Raw genomic sequence first — 25,169 nt, 5'->3', positions numbered from 1 at the left:
AATCTCCTATATTTGATGTGAGCTATTTCTAACTTTCCACTTGTTTGGATGTTATGAGAAAGCAGCATAGTATAGTGGAGAGATCACTACACAAAAGTCAAGAAATATGAGTTCAAGCCCAACTATACCACTTACTAGCTATGTGATCATAGGCAAGCCAATCTCTAAGCTTCAGTTTTCTCATCCATAAAATACACTGTTAAATCACAGTATCTATCTCAGAGAATTGTCTTAAGGAAAGCACTTTGTAAACCATAAATAAAGCAGTATATAAATGTGAGTTGTTATTGTTATTATCATTATCATTTGCCCATGGCAAGGCTCATGTATAAGAAACCCATAATATTCCCTAGAGTGGGTAAATTCTAGAGTTGGAGATCTTTACCTGGGGTCCATGAACTTGTTTTTAAAATATTCTGGTAAGCGTATTTCAATGTGATTTATTTCCTTTGTAATCCTATGTATTTTATGAATTTAAAAACATTATTCCAAGAATGGGTCTATTAGCTTCACCAAGCTGCCAAAGGGCTCTTCATGAAAGAAACATGTTAAGAACTCCTGTTCCAGACTTCCTTGAAAATTCATGAGTGGCAATAATAAAGATGAAGATAGAAGTGACCCAAAGGAAGGAGGGTCTAATGAGATAATCCATCCTATTTCTCCTCTGTCTCCTCTCTTACTTCATGCTACCTGCTCTCCCCAGCAAGTACACAATGCTTAGTCCTCCCTCTTCCTCCTCATCCTTCAATCATTTCACTAGACATCTCAGGTAAATACTAATCTGATTAAAGCATCCAACAATACCTGATTAGCTGCAATCAGGTGAAGGTAAGCTTCAGTTACAGGGAAAATTAATTTAAGTTGAATAGTTCATTCTCTGACGATAAATGAGGGATAATAATTCTGTTGTAATGAAAGCAATGCACAACTATATTAAGAATGGGGAAGAGCTCAAAACAAGACCACTGTTAGGTATTTCTAGTAACAAACTTGTAAACAGCATTACAAAAGTTGAATTCCATTATAAACCAAAATCCATTGATTTGAATATCCCTAACACTAGTAGTGATATTCTAAAAGAGGCCCTATAATTCTTGTAAAAACATCAAGATGAAATTTTTAAAGTAATATCTATCGTTAAACATTTAGTAATTTATATATATAATTATATAATTGTCTTTTCTTAATATAGAATTACAGAAATTCTTTTTGGCTAAAGAAACAGTATTTCTTACTTGTTTAAAAAAAATTATTTCATATAAAATGTTTAATGTATCATCTTACTATCTATCACATACAATGAAAAATATAGTGTTGACACTTCATAATTATTGTGTAGTTTCAAAGTATGTCTGGTTACTTCTATACAAACTTAACAAAATATGCCAATATCACTGTAACAGTTTTCCTCTTAAAAAGTTAAAATGAACTATTAATATAAAAACCACATACCTTTCTCTTACAAAATCGGCAAGTTCCTTTGTCGATATCTGTCCATGTTTCATGTTATGGTAGAGTACATCAAAGCCACTATTTCTTTCCCCCTAAAGGTTACAAAGATTTTTAGTTAAACAAAAAAAAGAACAACATATCTTTAGGACACTGTATAAATATTAACAGTTTCTCAAACTGATGATTAGTTCACTTGCCTTCCTTCCCTCTACCTATTAATAGTTCTATTCAAAATGTTTTAAATTTTGTTCTGTAACATTTCAAGTTATAAACTCCTCTTTCCATATAAAATTATTGCCCTTAACTTATAGCTTTTAAAAGATCAATCTAGGATTCAGTTAAGACAGGAAGAAATTCAAGACATCTTAGTTTTAAAATAATCACGAAGTCCTTTTGATTTTTAAAAAATATTACTAGATCTCAGAAAGGCTGATTCTTTTAACAGATGTTAAATGTTAAACTGAGGGCTTTTTTCAAATGGTTATCACAATACATTTTAAACTCTACCAGGGGTGGGGAACATGAGGCCTCGAGGCCTGCAAATCTAGCGTATGGTCTAGTTTTATCTTTTGGTGAATTTGAGAAAGGACAAACACAGGAATAACATGTTTCAATAAAGGAAAGTAGTTTCTTATTCGTTTAGAATTGGCCTTCACTAGAAATCTTAGCTTAATCACCAGGAAGGGCAAATAATGTTTCCAGGCATACTATACCATCTTTAAAAAGTTTAGTGCTGTATAACCATGGATAAAATTAAGATTCAAAAAGCAAAACACTAGCAAATCAAGGTGAAAAGAAATATGACTTTATATGTCTACTTTATAGATAAAACACACAGATGGCTCATTATAAACTTAACAAGTACATATGGTTACCAGGATTCATTTAAACAGCAATGTCCTATTTTTAAAGTATAAGCTTTATTTCTTAATATTAAAGTCCAATATTAGTAGCAAGAAAATGGCAAAATCTAAACAGTTCTTGAATGCTAATTAAGTATCTTAATTCAGATTTTAACTTAGACTTGATAATTCCTTTCCTTCAAACATACAGTTAAGCTGTTCAGCTTGGTTTCCCTGTAATGGTGAAAAAAACTAATGCTGAAGTATATTTGTTGTAAATTAAAGCAATCCTATAAGTAAATATTATGCAATCTGAAACCCGGCTTTTTCCACAACTGAAAGAAAACAGGAAACAGATTACAGGAACTTTCAGTTATGCTGAAGTGGTCCCTAATAACCTCATCAAATGGTATGGCAAGTATGTATTTTGCTACACACAAGCAAATTACAATCTTATATTTATGCTTCAGCACTATAAACATTCCTTAGAATTTTGAGCATTCCTTTCCAAAATTTTTTTTTAAAAAGTCTAGGATCTTTTCTGAACAAATATTTCCATTTAGAAAGTGTCTAGTTTTTTTAATTTACAAATTAAAAAATAGGAACATATTTAGCAACTAACTCTGGCCTTCTGAATTACCCTGTGCCATCCAAACAATAGAGAGGCCTCGAGCATTGGCCTCTGAGTCAGAAACACCTGGACTCTAGTCCAGTCTCTGACAGTTACTAGGTATGTGACCCTGGGCCAGTCATTTAAGCTCTGAGAGCTCTAGGAAGCTCTAAATCTATAAGGTGGAGAGACAGTGCCAACCTGCACTGAAGTTCCTCACCAAGAGCTGCCTATACTAATGATATGAGAAGGTTCTGTTACTAGCTGTGCTCAAAAGATCATTTTTCCCCAATAGATGAACATAACCTGAGGTAAAATTACTACTAGTAGGTTAGGTCAAGGTTGATTGTATAAACTTGTGGACTACAGCAAGCAGCCAAGAGTCTTTGGCTCTCTTCTGATTCTATTACTCACATACAGGCCTATGACACCACATCTATTCAAATTTCAGCTATTCCAGACACTGCCAAGAATCCAAAAGAATGTCAAACAGATCTTAAAAGCCAATTTTTTTTAACCAAACCTGTGATTTCATTAGTATAATGAGCTTTAATGAAGAATTTCCTATACCAATGTTGTAAATGTAATAATAACAATAATATAATATTAATAACTATCATTTATATAAGGCTTCGGTTTGCAAAGCACTTTAGAAATATCTCGTTTGATTTTCACAATAACCCTGGAAGGGAGGTGTTATTGTTATCTCCATCTTAACAGATGAAGAAATTGCAGCAGACAATTAAATGATTTGCCCAGGTTCACACACCTATTAGGTGTCTGAGTCTAGATCTGAATTCAGGTCTTCCTGACTCCTGTTCCAGTACTCCATCCACTGTACTACCTGGCCGCCTCCAGGTAGCTCAGATGTAACTTCTTTGTTCTTGGCACAGAGTTAAGTAGGCATTTAATAAATGTGTGTTGACAGGACTGCAACACAGAGCTGCCAAAGGGCCTGAGAGGTTAAATGACTAAGTAGTCCAGGGTCACACTATGAGTAGGTGGCAGAAGTCACACTATCAGTATAGACTCAGAGATGTCTTCCTGATTTTGAGGCCTGATCTCAATATTCCTCATAGGCAGCCATGCTGCCAAAATAGATGCCACAAAAGGTGAGGCACCTAAAGCTGGTGCATTTTGCTCATATCAGAACTTTTTTAGTTCCTCATTCAGAGCCCATTTACTCTGATTTTACACTTTATCTGGTCTCCAAATCTCCAACAGATTAGAAGCAAATTAGAAGGGAAGAAGAGAAAGAAATACCTAGTTAGTAAGGATTGCAAAGTACTTTACAGATATCATCTCTTTTGATCCTCACAGTCCTGTAATATAGGTCCTATTATCTCCATTTTACAGATGAGGAAACTGAGAGGTTAAGTGACTTGCCCACGTCACACAGCTATTAAGTGTCTGAGACACAACTCAAACTCCAGTCTTCCTGACTCAAAGTCCTGTGCTCTATCCACTATACCTCAGGCTGACATCCCAAAAGTGCTCAGGTTGACTCTGTCCATACTTTTACGTTTTAAGATCATACTTCCACATCTGAGTCAATAAGAATGTGAGTAGCATGACAAAAATGATAAGACGGTAGAAGCCAGAAAAGGAATTAGAAGTGTAGGTTTAGAGACTTTGCAACTCATGAGAATCATGAGTTCGTGGCCCATTTGCTTCCCTTCTCATAATCTCACTGTGTAGTTCCCAAATTCTTTCTGCCTTACTTTTTAATTCTCCAAAATATACTTTTGAGGAGGAAATCACAGAAAACAGGGTTTATAAAAAATTTTTTTGGCAGTTTATAAAAATTTTTTTGGCAGTAATCTACATGCTCAATTAAGGAAAGACTGGACAAAGTGGTAAATTACATCATAATAATGAAAAAATATGAGGAATGTGGAAAGAAATATAAAATAATGTGAAGTGAAGGTGGCAAAATTAGAATCGTTACACACTCAATATTGATAATTATATGAAAAACAAAAAAGTGTTTTGGGGTATACCTCTACTATTTCTCCAGAGTCTACTATCAAAGTTCTCTGCTCCACACTGGGGGAGATACAAAATTTAAATAACAGAAAGACTCTGACTTCAAAGAATTTAATATATTCAAGAGAGATAAGACAACAACACAGACACTGAAAACATGATATTTCATCAAAGCATTACCAAGTTATAAAACAACGCTGTTACTAAAGGGGGGTTAGGAGGGAAAGAGTTACTTATCAGCTGAAGCTTCCAGAAGGAGATAACATTTGAATTTTAGTTTAAAGGATGAGTAGGAATTTGACAAGACAGGGAGAGAGACCACACCTAATATAGGCAACAACACAAGAACCTAGGGGATGCTGGAGGGGCAGAGCTAGTCTAATGTGGCTACATCATATAGCACACAGAAGGGAGAAAGATGAGATTAAGGAAAGCTGGTACCCAAATTGTGGAGGGCCTTGAAAGCCAGGAGAGTTTCAATTTTGTTTCACAGACAATAGGGAGCTACCTAAGATTTTTTAAGCAAAGACAGCAGCAGAATGAAGAACTAATTAGAGGGTGAAAGAACAGCAAAAGGAAGACCTGAAAGGAGGTTATTATAATAGTCTAGGTGGGTATTAATGAAGGACTTACACTAAGATTGGGGTAAATGGGAATTAAGAGGTGGGGCTATATGAGAAGAAAGTTGTGGAGAGAAAATCAACAGGATTTAGAGAGATGGAGGAGAGAATCAATAAGCATTTAAGTGCCTACTATTTGCTAGGCACCACACAAGGGCAGGACATAAAAACACAAATATAAAAAGTGAGAAGGTACTTAACCTCAAAAGGAGCTGACATCCTTCTAAAGGGACACAACCACCATTCAGAAAAGAAAATACAGGGGAAGCTAGGTGGCACAGTGGACAGAGCTCCAGCCTTGGAATCAGGAGGACCTGAGTTCAAATGTGTCCTCAGACACTTGACACTTAACTAGCTGTGTGACCCTGGGCAAATCTCTTAACCCCGATTGCCTCAAAAAAAAAAAAAGAAAACAAGATACCAGAGCATTAAAATTCATAAACAAATACACAGAAAGATAAATATTAAACAGATAAGAAAATACAGTATACATATAACATATACAATGACTGGGGATAGGGACAGAGGGGATTGCTTTGCTGGAGTCAATCAGGAAAAGTCTCTTACATAAGATGACTCAAGCTGAGCCCTGAAGGGAGCCATGAGTTCCCAGAAGCAGAAGTAAAGTATAGTAGAGAGCCTGTGCAAAAGACAGCAGACAGAATGGAATAGAAACATGTACAGGAAGGACAAGTTTGGGTAGAATGTAGAAGGCATGAACGAGAATAATTTGCAAATAGACTTGGAAAGACAGACTGGAGTCAAGTTATGGAAAGATTAAAGTAACAGAAGAGTTTGTGTTCTATGCTAAAGGCAACAGGTAGGCACTGAAGAATCTTAAACAGGGAAGTGATGTGGTCCAGCCTGTGTTTTAGCTGCGTGGAAGCCTGACTACAGATCAGAGAGACTAGACACAGGAAGAATAATTAAGAGGCTATTGCAACAGTCCCAAGCAAGAGGTAATGAAGACCTTAACCAGGGTGGTTTGGATATGAGTAGAAAGAAGGGGATAGATCTGAAAAAATGTGAAGAGATAGAATGGGCAAGATTTGGCAATCAATTGGATATGGGTGGTGAGATGATGATAAAACTGGATGACTAGCAGAACCTTTAATACAAACAGGGAAGTCAGAGTCAATGATAATCCCCAAAATTATGACCATGGGAAAACAGATGAATGCTGATGCCATGGAACAAAAACAGTAAGGTCACAAAAGCAGGATGAAGGGAAAACATAATGAACTCTTCTTGGGACATAATAATAGATGACATTTACTTAGTGTTTTATAGGTTACAAAGAGTTTTATAAACATTATCTCACTCAAACTTTATAACAACCCAACGAAGTAGATAATTATTGTATCCATTTTACTGATAAGGAAACTGAGACTTAAAGACATGAATAATTCCCTCAAACTCACAGTTAATTCAGTGGCAGAGCTAGAATTTGAACTCAAGTCTTCCTACTTCAAATCTCAGTGTCTCTCCTTCTACTTTATCAGTAAGTTTCAGTTACTATTATCTTACATGCAGCTTGAGGATGTGGATCTAGAGCTTAAAAGAAGTCATGCCTAAATACTCGCTTGATATCTGCAGAGTTAAAAGTTGGTTGGGACTAAGTCTACCATTGGAACACCTACATTTGAGGAACAAGGAGAGGTAACAGGAACCAGGAAGGAAGCAGAGAATCAGAGGAGTGATTGAAAAGGCAGAAGGAAAATCAGAAGACTCCTGTGTGTATGAAACCACTAGAGGAAAAAAGTATCCTAAGAAAGGGGTGATTAACATAGCCAAAAGCTGCAGAAAGGTCAAGAAGAATGAAAAAAGACCCCTGGATTCCTTTGTTAGGTTGTCATTAGTGACCTGACAGAGCCGTTTCCTTTCTGACCTTTTCAGACAGTTCATTTTACTCTCCCATCAAGAACTCTTAGTCTCAGGAAAATTGGCTGAATGACCTCCCCAAACTCAACACTCCATTCCCACCTGCATGGCTTTGCATATAGGAAGAAGACCCTCCTCCAGCCCTGCCTCTCAGAAATCTTAGCTTTCCCCCAAGGCTCAGGAAGATGTGCTACTTCTTTCATGATGCCTAAAGAAGGCATCATGAAGCCTTTCCTGATGCCTGAAGTGTTAGTCTCTCTCTTGTCCAACTACTGTGTATTACTTGCCTATGTACATGTTTTAACTCCGGTACGACGTAAGCTACTCAAAGAGAGAAACTGTTTTCATTCTTGTCCTTTTCATCTCTAGTGTACTAACAAGGTCCCCTAAAAATAGTAAGTACTTAATAAATGCTGGCTGAATGAATTTCCCAACATTTATGGATAAATAGAACATGTCTATATTTGAATATATAATGAAGAATGACCAGAGATACATAGTAAAGTCCCTACACGATCTGCTCTTTTGAAACACCAAGACACAAGAAATTCATTGTAACCAAGCTTTCTTTCAAATTAAAACGATTTTCTAGAAGGAGAGGAAAATGGTCAGTTGCCAGTCTATCTTGTGGATCACATAGCTCTACAAAAAAGATCCGTGACTACTCAAAAAATACTTCTAACAATCCACAAGAGAAAAAACAAATAGATGAAAAAAATCCTGTTTACACGAAGAGTTCTTATTCTTAACCAGGGGTCCACAGACAAGGAGTCTGTGACTTTGGATGGGAAAAAAGAATCACATCTTTCTTTTTCACTAACCTTGAACTGAAATTTAGCAATACTTTCAATTATTTAAAATCATTATTCTGAGGAGTCTGTTGGCTTCACCAGACTGCCAAGGGGGGGGGGGTCTATGACTCAAAAAAAGGTTAATAATCCATGAATTAAACATGCTTTTGAATGTCAATCTATATTTTGAACAAATAGCAAAAGGACAATGAGTTGAGAGTCTAGAATTAGATAGGAAGTAGGGAACAAAGCTGACCTGCATTTTGGAAACTGGTAATCTCAATGATCTCAAGCTGCTCACAGACACAAAAACTCATTTACTCACAAAAAATTCCTTTTTTTTTGTTAGGCAGTGGGGTTAAGTGATTTGCCCAGGGTCACATAGCTAGTAAGTGTTAAGTGTCCACTGTGCAGCCTGGAGAGGAATGAGACAGGGCTACCCTGGGTGTCCTCCTTAAATGGAGGTTCTAGGAGGAATCATTTAATCAGAGGGAGAGGCTGCAGGGATTGGATGGTACTTCCAATGTGTGAAATTCCAGGGCTAGAGTGATTTTCCATGATGAAGAGGTTTCTCATGATGGAGAAAATCTGCAATACAGTTTGGAGACAAATGAAGTGACAGGGAGGCAACAGAAAGATGGATGGTAAACATAAATAGGCTGTAGTTTGACAAAGATAACTGAGATATCCAGGAAATATTTAATTAGAAAAAGAGGTGGGTCTTCATATAGATAGAATAGTAATAAGTAATAAATATACAATAAATATACCCATAGGATGCCAAAAGATCTAGAGGAAAACTTACAGCTGTCCTACAGAAGGTTTTATGGGATAGGAGTTGCACAAGATGAAGAAAGTGTGGTAGATAGGATCCATACCACTGATGGGAATACTCACATTAATGAACTCATGAATCCACCGAAGTACACATCTCATCCTCTCCCAATCCCATTAGATTATAAGCTATGTTCTGCACATGTACTTAATAAATGTTTGTGAAATGAAAGTTGGATAAATGAATGAAAAAGTATTTGTTAAGTGTATACTATGTGCCAGGCACTAATGTAAATCCTAGGGATATACATACACACACACACACACACACACACACACACAGAGATGTGAGATACTCCCTGCTTTCAAGAAGCTTACATACTAATAGGGGTAAACAACATATATAAGGTAGCCAGGAAGAGTATTTTGGTCTGGGAAGTCATAGGGATACAGAGTTGGAACCATAGGGACAGTTAAGCAACACACCCTTTCCAAAAGTAATGGGTATGCGGATTTGATTACAGTTTCCAGAGAAAAGGATAGAAGGTGGGGGATAGGGATGGGTGGTAGATGAAGGTGAAGAAGCCTGGTCCCATAGCAGGAGTTCAGAGCTAAATGACATATGTTACATCTAATTGGCATATTAGTTGGTTAGAATTATAATGAAGAAAAGCCTGAGTTTAATAAAAAACACACCAACTTTCCTGTATCTTAAGACACTCACAGTTGGTAAGTGTCATGGAGTGTACCCTATCAAAATAAATACTAGAAATAAGAAATTATTCAAAAGCTCAAGTGTCAGTACTAAAAGCTCAAATGCATAACAGATTGGCACACCCAGTCAGAAGACCTAGTCAGAAGAAACCATGTGGTGTAGGGACCAGCACTACAGTTGGAGTTAACAGGGTTTAAATTCCAGCTCTTCTACTTAATTTCTACATGTTTTCCCATCTCAATATCCATCCCCTTCCCTCCACTCACATAATCATCAACCTAGTTCAGGCCAGCAGCACCTCTCACCTGAACTATTCCAAAACCTTCCTAATTGGTCTCTTTATCTCAAATATCCCCTTTATCTACCCTTCACACAATTACCAAACAGTGCAAATCTGGCCATGTTCTCCCCTACTTAATAAACTCCCTATTACCTCCAGGATCAAATATAAACATCTCTCTTCAGTATTCAAGGCCCTTCACATGACTTAGCCTTCACTCACATTTCCAAATTTATGGCATACTACTTCCCTCCATAAATACTGTGGTCCAGTCAAACTGACCTTATTGATCATCCTATACCATCTTCCATCTCTATCTTTGCACAGGCTGTCCTCCATGACTGTAATCTACTTCCTTCTCCCCTCCATTTCTCAGAAACATTTGTTTCCTTCAAGGTTCAGCATAAGCAACACTTTCTGCATAGGGTCTTTCCTGATTCTCCACCTCTCACTCCCAGTGGCTGGTTCTTCCCCTCACAATCAAATTTTATTTATTTTGCATATACCTTACACATACATATTGTTTCCTCTGGCTAAACTGTAAGCTCCCTGAGGGCAAGAACTATTTTCACTTTTATTCTTGTATCTTCAGTACCTAGAATCTGGCACCTTGGCACACAGCAACTGCTCAGGATAGGAACAATCTCTTAATCTGATAACTGTAGTAACCTGATAACTATAAAAAGGTCTCTTCCAACTCTAAAAGTCTTATGTTTCCAGCTAACATTGAGCTAAGTCCCTAAAACTTGCAGGGCCCAGTTTCTTCATTTGGAAAGTAAGGCTTTAAATTAGAGGCTTCTTAAGGTTTGAGTTGAAAGATTAACATTAAGTGTTCCACATTTTGTCTTCTGCTATATAGAGAAAAAAAGTTGATTTCTGAACCCTGTTGACATATCTGTAGCTTTGCCATAATTCCAGAATTTATCTACTGTTTTTCAACAACTTTTTGTTTCAGCTGAAGACAAGAACCCCCAACTGGGGCTCTGTAACTTTTGTTTTACGCCTACCTTTATTTTTAAGCATTTTGTTTTTAATCTTATTTTTACATTACACGTAACTTTAAGAAGCACTTGTTACAAGGACACAGAAAAATTTCCAGAATTAACTACATATTAATTTCTAACAAAATAAGTCTTGAGAAACTATATTTCTGTTATAGTAAGCCTCATGACCATTCCATCTCAGCTCAGGTACTTTTCAGGCTGTCCCCTGTGCCTGAAACGTTCTCCCTCCTATGCTCTGACAACTGTAACCTTTAAGTTCCAACTAAAGTCCCACCTTCTACACGAAACCTTCCCCAACTCCTCTTAATTTCAGTGACTTCTCTCTGTTAATTATTTCCAACTTATCCTTTATATAGCTTGTTTTAACTAAAAACACCAGATCTTCATGGAAGGTAGGCAGGCAGGAAATAAGCATTTATTAAGTGCCAAATATGTGCTGAGCATTTTTACAAATATCTTATGTGAGCCTCACAACAAGTGAGGTAGGTGCTATTATTATCATTATTCCATTTAACAGCTGGAGAAACTGCAGTTAGAGGTTAAATGCTTAGCCAGGATCACACAGCTAGTAAGTGTCTGAGGTTAGATTTGAATACAGGTCTTTCTGGCTCCAGGCCCAGGGCTCTATCCACTGGAACACCTAAACTGCTGCTTCAGGAATAGTGAATTTCGAAACACTTCTGACTGATAAATCTATATTACATCTCTGTAATGGAAATTTACCAGGGTAAAAGGCAGAAGAGTTGTTTCTCTCAAAAAGGTATTTTTCCCTCAGGGAGGGAAGCTATTTATATTACTATGCACCACCTTGAAAATAGTTATAATCATAAGTATTTTTTAATGCTTTTGGCATGCTATAATTGTCAACAAAAAATCCTGCTCACAAGTTGGAAGTCTTTAAGTCTAGAATTAAATGACATTCTTACTCAGTGGTGGCAAGCTTATTTACAGCTGGATTATTCATTAGTTTAATTGATACTTAAGAGCCAGGCAAATAACATTTTTGTGCACTTACTCTCCTGGGTTTCTGCATTAAGTGTTTAACAAGCTTCTACTGCCTGAAGCAGTTCTGGTTAGAAGAGTACAGCATATTCTCCTGGATCTATTCTTTTAGTGAAATTTTCCTTAACTGACAAAAACACGTATTAAAATAATACTGGTAAACAGACAAGCAGTAATACAAGAGGACAATAATTTTGGTATCTCACACTGGATAATATGTGTGCTGAAGTCAAAGTACTTTACAGAATCCTAGATTTTTCAATGACTAGAGTACCTCAATTACAGTCAGGAAGTTGTGAGTTCAAATCCAGACTCATCTACTAACTATCTGACCTTGGGCAAGTCACTTAACTTCTGCTTGCCTCAGGTTCAACTGTAAAATGGGAATAATAGCACCAGTCTCCCAGGGTTGTTGTGTGGCTCAGATGAAAATAATCTTTGTAAAGTGCTTAGCACTTTATGTACCTGGCAGATAGATGGTACTATATAAATGTTATTAAATCCCACAACCTCTCTATATTTTGCTACAACTAGAGTTAAAATTTTTCACATACCTCTTATGTATTATGAATCATTACAAAGTTTTATCCTCCTTTAAGAGACTCAAGTGACTGGTGTTCACAAAGTTCCTTAAAAGGAACACAAGCCTTCCAGGATTTGTTGCCTCCTCTAGCAACAACAATAACAATGAATAATTTGCATGTATATTAGTTCTTTATGGTTATAAACTACACTATCATATTTGATTTCATGACGACTTTGGGAGGTAGATAACTACTATTCTATTCAAACTGTCACTTTGGTCAACTTAATTGGAATTTAACTACTGAGGAATTAAACTATAGATTAAACCTGAAAGCTACAGAGAGACTCTCTAGATGTTTATCTTATCCAGAAAGAAATTGGGAAAACTAGAATCTTTTGAAGTTTCTAATGGAATGAAACCTAACTCCATCATTAAGGATGACTTTGAAAACTCAAAGATATTTTCTCAGAACTTTTCAGTATAATTGTAAATTCAAAACATAACCATTAAACAAGCACTACTGTATTTCCATTTTGAAAGGGAAATTATATCTATAGACCAGTGACAATGATAATGAATGCATATTTCAACTATGGCAGAGTTGCCTACTGCTAGTGTCAAGTACCACAGGATGGGATATAAGGATAGAATGGGTTATAAGATATGGAAGAACAAAGATAGAATGCAACCCACAAGCTTCATTTAGCAAATGGTTCTGCCCTCTTCCACTAATCTTTCAAAGGTTTCAACAAAATAACAACATCAACTACTTTAAGATTCATCTTAAATGACTAATAAATGATTTAGATGTCCAAAATGCAAGAAACAGGGAGATGATCGACAAGTAGTATAAGCAACCCATAAATAACAGAACTGACTGCACCTTGTTCCCTCATCTTTTCTCTTCCTTCCTCTAAAAATAAGGGAGACAATGTTTCTCTCATCAACCTCTAATTCTCTTCCAAATGGCTCTAAAGGAGCCCTGTTCTTTCCTTCTATCTCCATATTTTCCATTATTTTCTTTACTATCTCTTTGTATACTTTTATATCTATCTTCTTACCTTACCTTCTCCAACAGTATTCATAAAATACGTAAAATCTTGTGTCTGTTTTAAACAGCAATTCCATAAAGGCAAGGAAAATCTTTTCTTTGATTTACCTCAATACCATAATATCTACTAGTATCAAATGTAAATTTGATAATCATGGACCCCTGCTGCTATTTTTTTATTTTGAAGTCTGCTAGAAAGTGCAGGAGTACTTGGCAAAAAAGTTTTCCTAAACTAGCAGGAACTACAAAATTGATGAATTCAATTATAGCTGTTAAAAAGCTTTTACAAAATGTTTTTTTTTCATCTGCAACTTGCAGAAAAGTTAGAATCACTCTCTCACCAATTATTGTACATTTGATATCTTTAAACTGATACTACCTGTGTGACCTTAGGCAAGTCACTGAACCTCTCTGGGCCTCAGTTTCCTCATGTATAAAATGAAGAGGTTGTACTAGATGGCCTCTGAGGTTCCTATCAACCCCAAATAAATGATCCTATCAATAACAAAATTCTACTAATAAAGTCAGTCAAAAAGTGTACCTAGAATAGACTATGCTGTCCATTTTTTTTATAGATGAACACTCTGACCCAGTGACTCCAGGACTGGGTTTATAACATGAGGAAGTTATAGACAAGAACAACAAAAATATTTATAGCACCACTGTTTATAACAACTAAGACAAACTATGTGCTCAGCAACTGGGGAATGACTATACAAAATGTGGTATATGATTTTTATGGAATGTCATGATGCCATTATATTCAACAAATTATAAAGACAAAGAAATATGAGAAAATTTGCAAGAAGTGATGCAGAGTAAAGAAAGCAGAGTCAAAGAACAATACATACACTATATAAATTATCACATTAAAAGGCAACAAAACTCAGGTCAAATACAATGGAGAAAGATCATACTAACTAGTTCCAAAGTTAAAGCACAGAACGCTTTTTGTGGTAGCAAAGTACTGAATGTGAAATATGTGTCCATCAATCGGGGAACCATTAACCCAACAGATTTTTTTTTTAAATGTAATGGAATACAAAGAATATGAAGAATTCAGAGACACAATGGAAGATGCTGACTGAAACAAGCAGAACCAGAATAACAACATATACACTGAAAATAACGTAAACGGAAAGACAAAAATGAATATAGTGATAATTATAATGGCCCAGGAGTTAAGAAAATGCACCTTAATTAATCAATAAGCATTAATTAAACATCTACTATATCCCAGGAGATATTCTAAGCAGTAGGGATACAAAGAAAAAAATGAAACAGTCCCGACCTCAAGTAGATGACATGCTATTGAGAATGCTGACATGTACAAACATTAAGATTGTTAAAAATATACACAAAATAAATGCAAGAAAATTTGCAAGGTGGAAAGGTACTAAGAGCTGAGAGAATCAGGAAAGGATTTATGCAAGAATTTGCATTTTAGCAGAGGATTCTAGAGATTTTAAAGAGAAGTGTTAAGAAGGCAATGAATTCCAGACTTTGGGAACAGGCTGTTGCAAAGGCACAGACACAGAAGACAGGAAAGAGTGTCTTGTTTGAGGAACAGCAAGAACAGTTTGGTTAAACTGAAGATTGTGTGAAGGTGAATAATGTATTACAAGGGTAGAAATGTGGGTTGGAGCCAAGGTGAAGGTTTTAAATATCAAAGACAGGAATTTGTATCTTATCCTACAAATAACACAGAGTTGTTGAAGTTTATTGAGCAGGAAAGTGATACATGGACAAACCTACACTTGGAGAGAGGAGAGTTAGAAGGAAAAGATGATCAATTCAATTAGATTTCGGCAATAGTCCAAGCAAGACATGATGAGGGTTTAAGGGTAGGATGCCAACTATGTGAGGAGAGCTGGAATCAACAAGACAGCATGCTGGATTTTAAGTCAAAGGACCTGGGTTCAAAACCCATGTCTGTCACTTAGATGTATGACCTCATTTAACCTCTCTAGGTCTCCATTTCCTCACTTGTAAAGTGAGGGGTGGGCTAGATGGCCTTTAAGGTTGCTCCCAGCTCTGAATCCCTATGATGGGATGGATAAGACTAAGGAGTCAAGGATGACTCCAAAACCATAATCCTGGGTGACTAGAGGGGAGACTGAAAGAAGGGTCAATTTAGGAGTAAATTTAGGAGTAAAGTCGAGTTCCATTCTAGAGAAGTTGATTTTGAGATAACTATGTTCAAAATACCCAATGTATAGTTGGTAATGTGGGTCTAGAACTTAGGAGAAACTAGATTTAGAAGATACATAGATCTGGGAATCAGCTCCCTCCCTTCACTGCACAGTTAGGAGACCAGGGGTATGAAATACTATATATATGGCCAGATAGTTTTCCCCTTTTCTTTTTTCATCCTTGTTATGAGGGGAGGCTCCTTGGGTGGGGAGGGAGAGATATTTAGATTAATGCAAAAATAAAAGGTTATCTTTTTAAAATTAAAAAACAAAGTTAAACACAAATGCAATTAATTGAGTGACTCAACAATTCTGGAAAATGTGAAACTATGCCAGAAAAGTTACTAAACTGTTTCTGTTCTCTGACGCAGAGATTTTACTACTGCTCCTATAGCTTAAGATTACTCACAGCAAGAAAAGACCAATATACACAAAAATATTCATAGTGGCAATTAATTGTAACGACTGAAAATAAAATGTGCCTAACAACTAAGGAATGGCTGAACAAACTATAGTATATTAACATGATGCAATATTATTACACTAAAAAGTCTGGAAAATATAACGAATTCAGAGAAACATGGAAGGACTTATGTTACATGACAAAGAGTAAATACTTCATCAAAAGAACAATATGTACAATGACTCCAACAACGTAAATAAAGTCACCAATGAGAGACAAAAATATTCTGGTCAAATATGGCAATATGATTTCTCAAAGTTAAAGGGCACATTACTCCTTTTTCTTAATAATCGATATAAACTGGGAGAAGGGATATGGGAAAGTTAAGGTACATAGCCCTTCTTTTAACAAAGCGTAAATTACAAAAGTATAAGATTAAAAATATACTAATAGCGGCAATCACTTTTATGCTGCTTTGTTCAATTCTTCTCTCTGAAAAAAAATTGTTGGTAATTTGTTGTGTACGCTCTGAAAAATGAAACTTACCAAATAAAAATGGGTGTGGTTCAATTAAGTGTTTCTCCTCCACAATGTATACATACTACCTAATATTGTATATAATGTAGGAACTAAATCACTATCATATATTTTATGTGCTAGTTAACTTAAAAGTCAACCTCATATTCTCCAAGTTAACGTCTCCTCTCTTTAAGACTATCTACTGTCTCTTCCATAGCCTTATGCATCACCCTTAAATAGGTAAAGTACATGAAGCATTCCTGATTAGTTAAGACATGACAGAATTCTTTATATTTAATAAATACTTGTGAACTTCAGCTTCCTCCCTCCACTCTATTCTGTATGCAAAACTGGTAGAATTACATTTTCCTCAATTGTCATTTTGTTCCTATAACTGCCTTTCCTCTCTTCTCAAAGGTTCTCACAGGCTCTTCATTACCTTCAATAAACTTAAACCTCTCAATATCTCAAAGATATTCAACAATTAGCACTCATCTTTATCTTGCCTTATTATCTTCCTAACTATTTATTCAAGCAAAGTAAACATGCATGCCATCTCCTCTGTGACTTTTATTCATATCTTTCCTCCTCCCTGGATAATCTTCCCCTACCCTTCCAAATTATTTTCTTTCCCTCCTTCAAAACACTGTTCAAGAATTACTTTCTTGAATTAATTCCAGATTAATCTCAATTAGCTCTGAATATATCAGCCACATTCCCTAAAACAGAACAAGTGAAAACTGGTTAGAAACCAGCTAAATATTAAAACTGGTTATAAAAATGTTTAGCTCCTGACCCCCACAAGACCTCAGCTTCCTGATCTAATATGTGGGAATTAGACTAGTTAATCCCTCAGATGCCTGTTAGCTCCATCTCCAAAATGCAGGAATTTTTACATGCCTAGAATGTTCTCCCTCTTCATTTCTGCCCCTCACTATCTGCCTTCTATTAAGTCCCAGCTAACATCCCACCTTCCATGGAAATCCTTTCCTGATCTGTCTTAATTCTAGTGCCTTTCCCCGTAAATAGCTAGTTTGTACACAGTTGATTGCATGTTGCTTGCACCACCAAGGCAGTTAAGTGTCGCAGGGGATAGAGTGCTGAGCCTGGAATCAGGAAGAGATGAGTTCAAATTCAACTTCAGACACTTAGTGACTCTGGGCAAGTCCTTTACCTGTCCACCTCAAGTTTCCTCAACTGCAAAATGGGGGTAATAACATCATCTACCTTCCAGGGTTATTTTAGAATCAAATGAGATAATATTTGTAAAGTGCCTGGCACATAGTAGGTGCTATGTAAATGTTTCTAAACCTTCCTTCCACCTTCCTCCATTAGAATGTGAGCCCCTCAATCACAAGGGCTGTACTTTAACTTTCTTTGTATTCCCAGCACTTAGCTCAGTTTGTGACATATAGCTGGCATTAAATAAATTTGACTAGCTTTAAAATTCTAAAAATTTCACTCTCTCTCTCAATAGTTTTTTTAAAGAACAGATTTTTTATATAGATACTATATCCTTGACTTTGTGTCTCCTCATAGTATTTATTATTCTGCATACATTAGGATCTTCATAAATGCTGATTTAATTTGGCTGCTTCTTTTAATTCAGAATTAAGGAATCAGGAAGAATATTTTCAGCAGACATCCAAGATAATGGAAAATATTTCAAACTAAATCTATGCTAAATTATGTTCATAATATCATATAACGTATACCTGGTTCTGCTTTGTCTTTAGCTATTTAAGTAGATATTTTTGCCACTTCATTAAAATCACACAAAAATAATTCTACAGGTTTTAGTGTTCTGCAAACTCAATCCTGATCAATAATATGACCAGGCAGCCAAAAAAGCTAATGCAATCTTATGTTGAATGAATTAAAAGAAGCATAGCATCCAAAATAAGGAGTGTTAGAGTCCTGCTACTTTATGCCCTAGTAATATTATTTGGTTCTGAGCACCACAAATTGAAGTGCTGTGGTTCTAGCGATGCATAGCTGGAAAAAAGAGAAGCAGGGTAGGGAGGACACACATGATAACAATCTCGAAATATGTGAAGGGTTGTCATGTAGACAAAGGATTTTACTTGTTTTGCTTGTCTCCAGAAGTTCTGTAGTTAAGTTAAAAGGAAGTTAAGAGGAATGGATGAGTGTTACAGAAGCAGACTAGATCCTGATATAAGGAAAAGCTTTTGAATAATTAGAGCTATCCAAAAGTGTAGTGTGTTACCTTAGGAAGTGAGTTTCCCCCAATCAGAGGTTTCCAAATAAAGGCTGGATGTTGTAGAGGGTTTCCTGAAGATATATGAGAGGTACTAGAGGGCTTCTGAGATCCCACATCCGAGATTCTGTAACTCCCTGCTTTCTGTTACTATTGTTAATTCAAGAATTTGACAGTCTTAAAATGTCCTGTCCTATGATACTACAAAAAATTTTCTGATGTATATGTGTGTGTGTATAAAACAATTATATCCACTAAAAAGAATTACTGCATATGGAGTTGGACCAACAAATTAGACAACAGCAATTTGAACCTCTCCATAGGTGAGGAATTAACAGGAAAGAGAAAATTTCAGGAAAAAATAGGAAAGAAATGTTTTCAGGGGTTTTTTTCTTTAAAAGGATGAATAGGGCTGATCTTCCTTTAAATGATCAATACTTGAAAGTCCTCTAAACCACAAGTACTAGTTATCAATGCATGTTACAGGTTAAAGAATATTCTAAATACCATATGGTCTACTCAAGCAGACAAGATTATATAAGATATGGTATATAAATTATATCTTGTACTCTTGAAAGTTTTGCCCTTGCCCACTTCATCCTTTTGGTTAACAGTAATTTAGGAAATCCACAGTTTATAAACTTTTTGTTCAATTCTTTTAAAAAAGTGATTAAAATATAAAATAAATATATTTTTATAAAATTTATATTTTATATAAACATATACAAAATATATATTCAAGTTATTCATTAATAAGCACCTATTATTGTCAGGCACTGTGCTAAGCACTAGTGATACAAAGAGAGGCAAAAACAATCAGTTTTTCAAAGGAGGTCACAGCTTAATCAAGAAGATGATATTCAAATGACTATGTGTAAACAAGAATCAGGCAAGAGAAATTAGTGATAATATATCAGAGGGGAGGTACTAGCATTAAGGACCAGAAAGACTTCTTACAAAAGGTGGGATTTTAACTGGGACATATAGGAAGTTAGGCAAGCAAGGAGGTACAGATGAAGAGGGAGAGAATTCCAGGCCTGGAGCACAGCCAGTGAAAATGCATTAAGGGGGCAGGCAGCTAGGTGGTGGATAGAGCACCAGGCCTGGAGTCAGGAGGACTTGAGTTCAAATGTGACCTCAGACACTTGACACTTACTAGCTGTATGACCCTGGGCAAGTCACTTAACCCCAATTGCCTCACCAAAAATAAAAGAAAATGCATTAAGTCAGGAGAGATGGAGTGTCATGCTCAAGGAACTAAGTAAGAAGACCAGTATCACTGAACTATAAATTACGTGGAAGAGGATAAAGTATAAGAAGAATGCAAAGGTAGGAAGGTGCCAGGTCATAAAGCGCTTTAAATAGCAAACAAAGAATATATTTGACCTTGAAGGTAACAGGAAAACATTGCAATTCTCTGACCAGAGGGGTTGCATGGTCAGACCTTTGCTTTAAGATCATTTTGATAGCTAAGTAGTTGATGAACAGGGAGAGATCTGAGACAGAAAGACTAACAGAAACCTATTGCATAGTTCAGGCATGAGATGGTGAGGGCCTGAATCAGAGTGGTGACAATGTCAGAGGAGAGAAGAGGTTGTTTAGGACAAGTTTGTGAAAACAGAATCTACAGATTTGGCAACAAGTTTCCCCCATATATATGTGGGAAAGGAGATAAGAGAGTGAGGAGTTGAGGATGACACCTAATTTCCAAGTTTGTGTGACTGGGAGGATAGTGAGGCCATCAAATGTAACAAGGAAGCTAGGGAGAGAGGAAGATTTGGGGGAGAAGATCAGTTCAGTTTTGGACATGTTAAGTTTAAGATTTACAGGACATCCAATTCAAAGATGCCCAATAGACAGGTAAAAGAGGGAGACTGGATGTCAAGAGAGAAATTAGGGCTAGATAAACAGATCTGAGACTCATCTGTACAGACAGGTTAATGGAATTCAATATCAAATTATTCATTTTAGGCAATGTACTGAACTATTTTGTAATATTGGTTATGGATCTCAAATATATTATAAATTTAAATAATTATAACCATGTTCAATTAAGTGCTTTCCAATTTACAGAGTTTTCTTTATATAACCCCATGAATTAGGTAGCGTAAGTATTATTCCCATGTTACAGACAAGTTAAAAAAAAGTAAGTTAAATGACTTACCAAGGCCATACATATAGCTAGTAAGAGTTCCAGCAGAGACCTCCCACCCAGGTTTTCTGACTCCAAGTCCAGTGCACTTTCTACTCACTCCCTCACCCTACTCCAAATACACACATGCAAAAACTATAACCACTCAGATCAGTTCATGCAGTATACATTTCTCCTACACTTCTACAAGCAGACTTCTTCAATTTTTTTTTAATACAAATAACTATCTTTTTCAAGTATTCTATTGATGGGCTAACAACTGTTTTCCTATATGGAAGACAAAGATTCTTGCTTTCAAAGTGATTTTAGCTGACTAATTTAGTTGAAAGGAAAAACAGTTTCAGTTTGACTATCAATGTTACCATACTGCATAGCAAAAACTTACTTATCAGCAATAAAACACCTGTTCTAAAAGAAGTTTTGAAATACATTTTCACTTCAGAATAGAATACTAAATGAAGGAATTAATCATTTTAGTATATCATTTTGGTCAAGAATGATACTTCAAAAGAAAAAGACTTCTTTAAAACTAAGAATGATATGTTTCCTCTTACAAATATCCAAAAATGATACAGTAAAAAGACATCTCCAATTCTTATAAATGTTAAAAAGGAAACAAAACTAATAGTATCATCTAGGCCTAAAGTTTTGTAGTATTCTCACAGCCTCACCTCAACTAATTTTATTTCATTTCAAAAGTTTAATCCCTTTAAGTACGAACAACATTCTGTACATATACACAATATAAGACTTAAGCGGTTAAAGGGGAGCTAACAGTGGAAAGTATGCTGATCACCTGAGTTCAAATCCTGGCTCTAATTACTTTATCTCACTAGGCCTAAATTTCCTCAGCATTCAAATGAGGGGTTTGACCCAGCTATTCCAACTCTCAACCTATGATCCTATATAGTTTTAATTCTTTCTTGGGGGGAAGGGGATGTGCGGAATGGAAGACCTGTGACTCTACCAATGCAAATCAGCAACTGCTCAGTAACTTACAGGCTTATGGGACACTAAGTGTTCAAGATCATACAACCAGTATGTATTAAATGTGGGACTTGGACTTGGGTGTTCTTGAGTAGATAGGAGTTAGAACCTCTACCCATTAGACCACTGGCAATATTTTTAGTGATGTCTGCCATGCAGACACCTGGAAAGGAAGTAAAAATGAATCAATCTCATTTTGCTATCCGAACCACTTTAGGTTCTATCAGAAACATTGGCGGAAAAGAATCTGAAGCTTTGTTATAGAATGAAGCTTGGGAATTCTCTGGATTTTAATTATCCAAAATAGTCTTGTTCCTCCATTACCATAATCAATAACCATTTAAGAAGTTTAATTAGCATTTTTCTTTAAAAAAAAAACTACAACTGCAATAAAGTCAGAGAATTTCAAGAATACCTAGGTAATATGTTTATAACAACTTGAATTTTCACATAAATTTTGATCTTTTGTAAAGAGAATACTAGCTTATAAACTGCCTTTTCACAACCTAACAGCTAGGTTTTACAATACTTCTGGGGGAAGAAAAATTTAAGAACAGCAACAGTTGTTCAAAGTTCTCTAAACTAATGGCATTCTGAAAGGAAGAGTCCAAGTTAAAGAAACACTAAGGAATAAAGATTTTGAGCTTAGTAACCAAACCATAGCTCTGCCTCTTCTGATCCCTATGGTTAATTCAATATTTGCAGTACTTCAAAGTTTTAATGAAATAGAATTTGTGTTCATAGCTGGCAGAGGGATGTAAAAGTGAGATCCGTCTCAGTTACTTTCGTAAACATGCTCCTTTCCTGTATATGGCTGAACTGTACTTCCCAATCCTGCAAACAATAACTGCAGGAAAACACACACAGAGACTCAGAAACGGGAGACAGAGAAGTGATTTTTTTCAAAGAACAATCTCTGTCTAATATTAAGGGCTCAGAGGAGGGGCGCGACAGGAACGAAGAAGGCAAAAGAAGATCTGGGTGAAGAAAAGGGATGGGGGGGTGTCTCGTTGCATTAACACAGATATTAACATTTCAACTTTTTAGAACCTTTTTTTTTTTTGGTGAATAGGCCCAGAGGGCAAAGCAGTGGGCAATGTAGTGGACCTAGCTGAGATGGGGCGGGGTGGGCAGGGGGTAAACTGAGAGGGCAAGGGGGGGGGCTGCACAGGGAGTAAGCAGGGGCTGACCCGGAGGTGGGGTGGGGGAGCTCCCTCTGTCTCGCTGGGTCGGGGCTCTGGTATTGGAGGGGCGATGGGCCCACGCCCTCGGTGCTGCTCCCCGGAGGTCAGTCTGTGCCTGGGGGAGTCCTGTGGAGGGGCCCACTCCCACACCCCGCCTGGCCTGCGGCGCTTTGTCCCCCCCCCGCCCGGGGCGCAACCTCGCCCGATGACAGCCGGGGAGGACCCGAGAGGCCGGGGCTCCTTCCTCCCTCCGCCGGCTTTGCCGGAGCCAAAGCCGGGTCCCCCCTCCGCGCCGAGCCCGGGCTCCCGCCTCGAAACGTCGACGCTGAACCCGACCGACCGGCTCCTCTCCCTCCTTCCCTCCCAGGACGCCGCCAGCTCCTTCTCCTACCCAGAAACTCTCGACGAAATGCGCCATGACCATCGTGCCGCCGCCACTTGGGCTTCTGTGTCCGCTCCAGCCACCCCCGCTCGCCTCCGCTGTGTAAACACCGGCCCGGCCCCCAGCGGCACCCCCACCCTCCTCCTCCTCAGCCGCCGCCGTCGCCGCCTCTGTCCCCGAGGCCTGCCTGGGCGCCTCCAAGGCGCATGCGCCTCCTAGCGGCCATCGAGGCCTCTGCAAGGCAGCTTACCCCGCCTCCTCTGCTTCGCGCACGCGCCTCCACCCCCCCGGTTCCCCCCGCCCCCCCCCCCCCCGGTCCAGTTCCCAGACAGCTTGCGGCACCTCTAGTCTCTTTTCTCCGGCGCGCGTGATGGTATTGGTTGCGTCCTCCTCGAGCGCTGCCCCCGCTCTTCTTTCGGGAACGCGCTTGCCCTCGGGCTTTGCTCTAGGGATCTAGGTGGGGAAGGGAGCGAAGTGGAGGACGTAGGGGGAGGGAGATTTGTGCGCCGAGGGCACGGGTGGGGGAGGGGGAGGTGCCTGTAGGCTGGCCGCCATGGGACACACACACACACCCACACACCCACCACCCACCCACCCACACACACACACACACCCCTCTCTCTCTCTCTCACCCCCCCGACCTCCGTGGCCTTCCCGCTTCCCCGGCACCGCCCCGACGGACAGGAAGCGGCGAGAGAGGCACCTCCCCCCGCGGCCAGTTCGGGGCGACGCCGGGGATCCTCGCGGCCTCCAGCTCGGCCGAGTACCCCAGGGCCGGGGGCACAGCCTCGCGCCCGGCCCCGGATCCGCTATCTCTTCGGCCGCTTCGGGCCCGAGCACCTTGCGAAGTCTTGGAAAAAGCTGCAAGTCATAACGTGCTTTGGCCCAAGGGGGAAAAGAAATCCCTTTTTCCTCCTTGTGTTCCAAAGGTAAAATGAATTTCCATGTGCACCGTGTTAGGATCGGCCTCCGAAATTCACCATTTACCCGAACGTTTCCAACTGGAGAAGGAAGTGGAAACCCAGTGTTCAAAATTCCCATTTCCTAGGACCCAGGGCAGCAATTATATTTTAGCCATGGTTAAAGGCTACTCTCCCCCGCCCCTCGCCCCAACTTTCTCTTTGCAGCCTCAAATGTAGGGTTGTAGACAAATGCTTTTATCCTAATTTTCATGGAATTTTACCTTTTAATCTTTGGAGGAGGGTTACTTAAACCTTTTTTTTAAACAAGTGTCCTAATGGCTCACATGCTTCTGAAAACATTTCCAAATAGTAAAATATTAACAAGCTGAAAAGGCCACACCTAATTCCAAGTAAAATCAAGCTTGGAGATGGCTTTCAGGCACACCATAATCTAATTTATCAGCTTGGAACTGTTTTTCTTCATGCCAAGGAAATTCCAACATAAGGAAACCAAATACATCACCCTGCAATAGCCCTTGGCCTTAAATTCTCAGTACTAAGAAAAGGTTATTCCAGTCATCCTGTAAGTACATTAGAAAAGTAATCAGAGTCCAAACAATGTAATGCTAGTGTTTAAATTATTAAAATGACCAAATTTCAAAAAAGACTATTGGGCCATCAATATGTAGCAAACAC

The 25,169-nt window shown here is 37.9% G+C and overlaps 1 protein-coding gene across 1 annotated transcript in view; it reads right to left on the bottom strand.

Annotated features, from left to right (window-relative positions):
• Positions 1-23,755, bottom strand: part of FCHO2 (FCH and mu domain containing endocytic adaptor 2) — a 148,747-nt gene extending 124,992 nt beyond the window's left edge. Inside the window, 2 exon segments of the mRNA XM_020998360.1 lie at positions 1,453-1,544; positions 23,581-23,755. Of these exon segments, the coding sequence (XP_020854019.1) occupies positions 1,453-1,544; positions 23,581-23,613 (125 nt within the window). The 5' untranslated portion in view covers positions 23,614-23,755.
• Between the last annotated feature and the right edge of the window lie 1,414 nt (positions 23,756-25,169).

Source organism: Phascolarctos cinereus, unplaced genomic scaffold, assembly GCF_003287225.1.
Source record: "Phascolarctos cinereus isolate Bilbo 61053 unplaced genomic scaffold, phaCin_HiC Scaffold_4;HRSCAF=312, whole genome shotgun sequence".
In the NCBI taxonomy this organism is placed as follows: Eukaryota; Metazoa; Chordata; class Mammalia; order Diprotodontia; family Phascolarctidae; genus Phascolarctos; species Phascolarctos cinereus.
The sequence above is the reverse complement of the archived record's forward strand: the minus strand, read 5'-3'. Positions and strand labels throughout refer to the sequence as shown.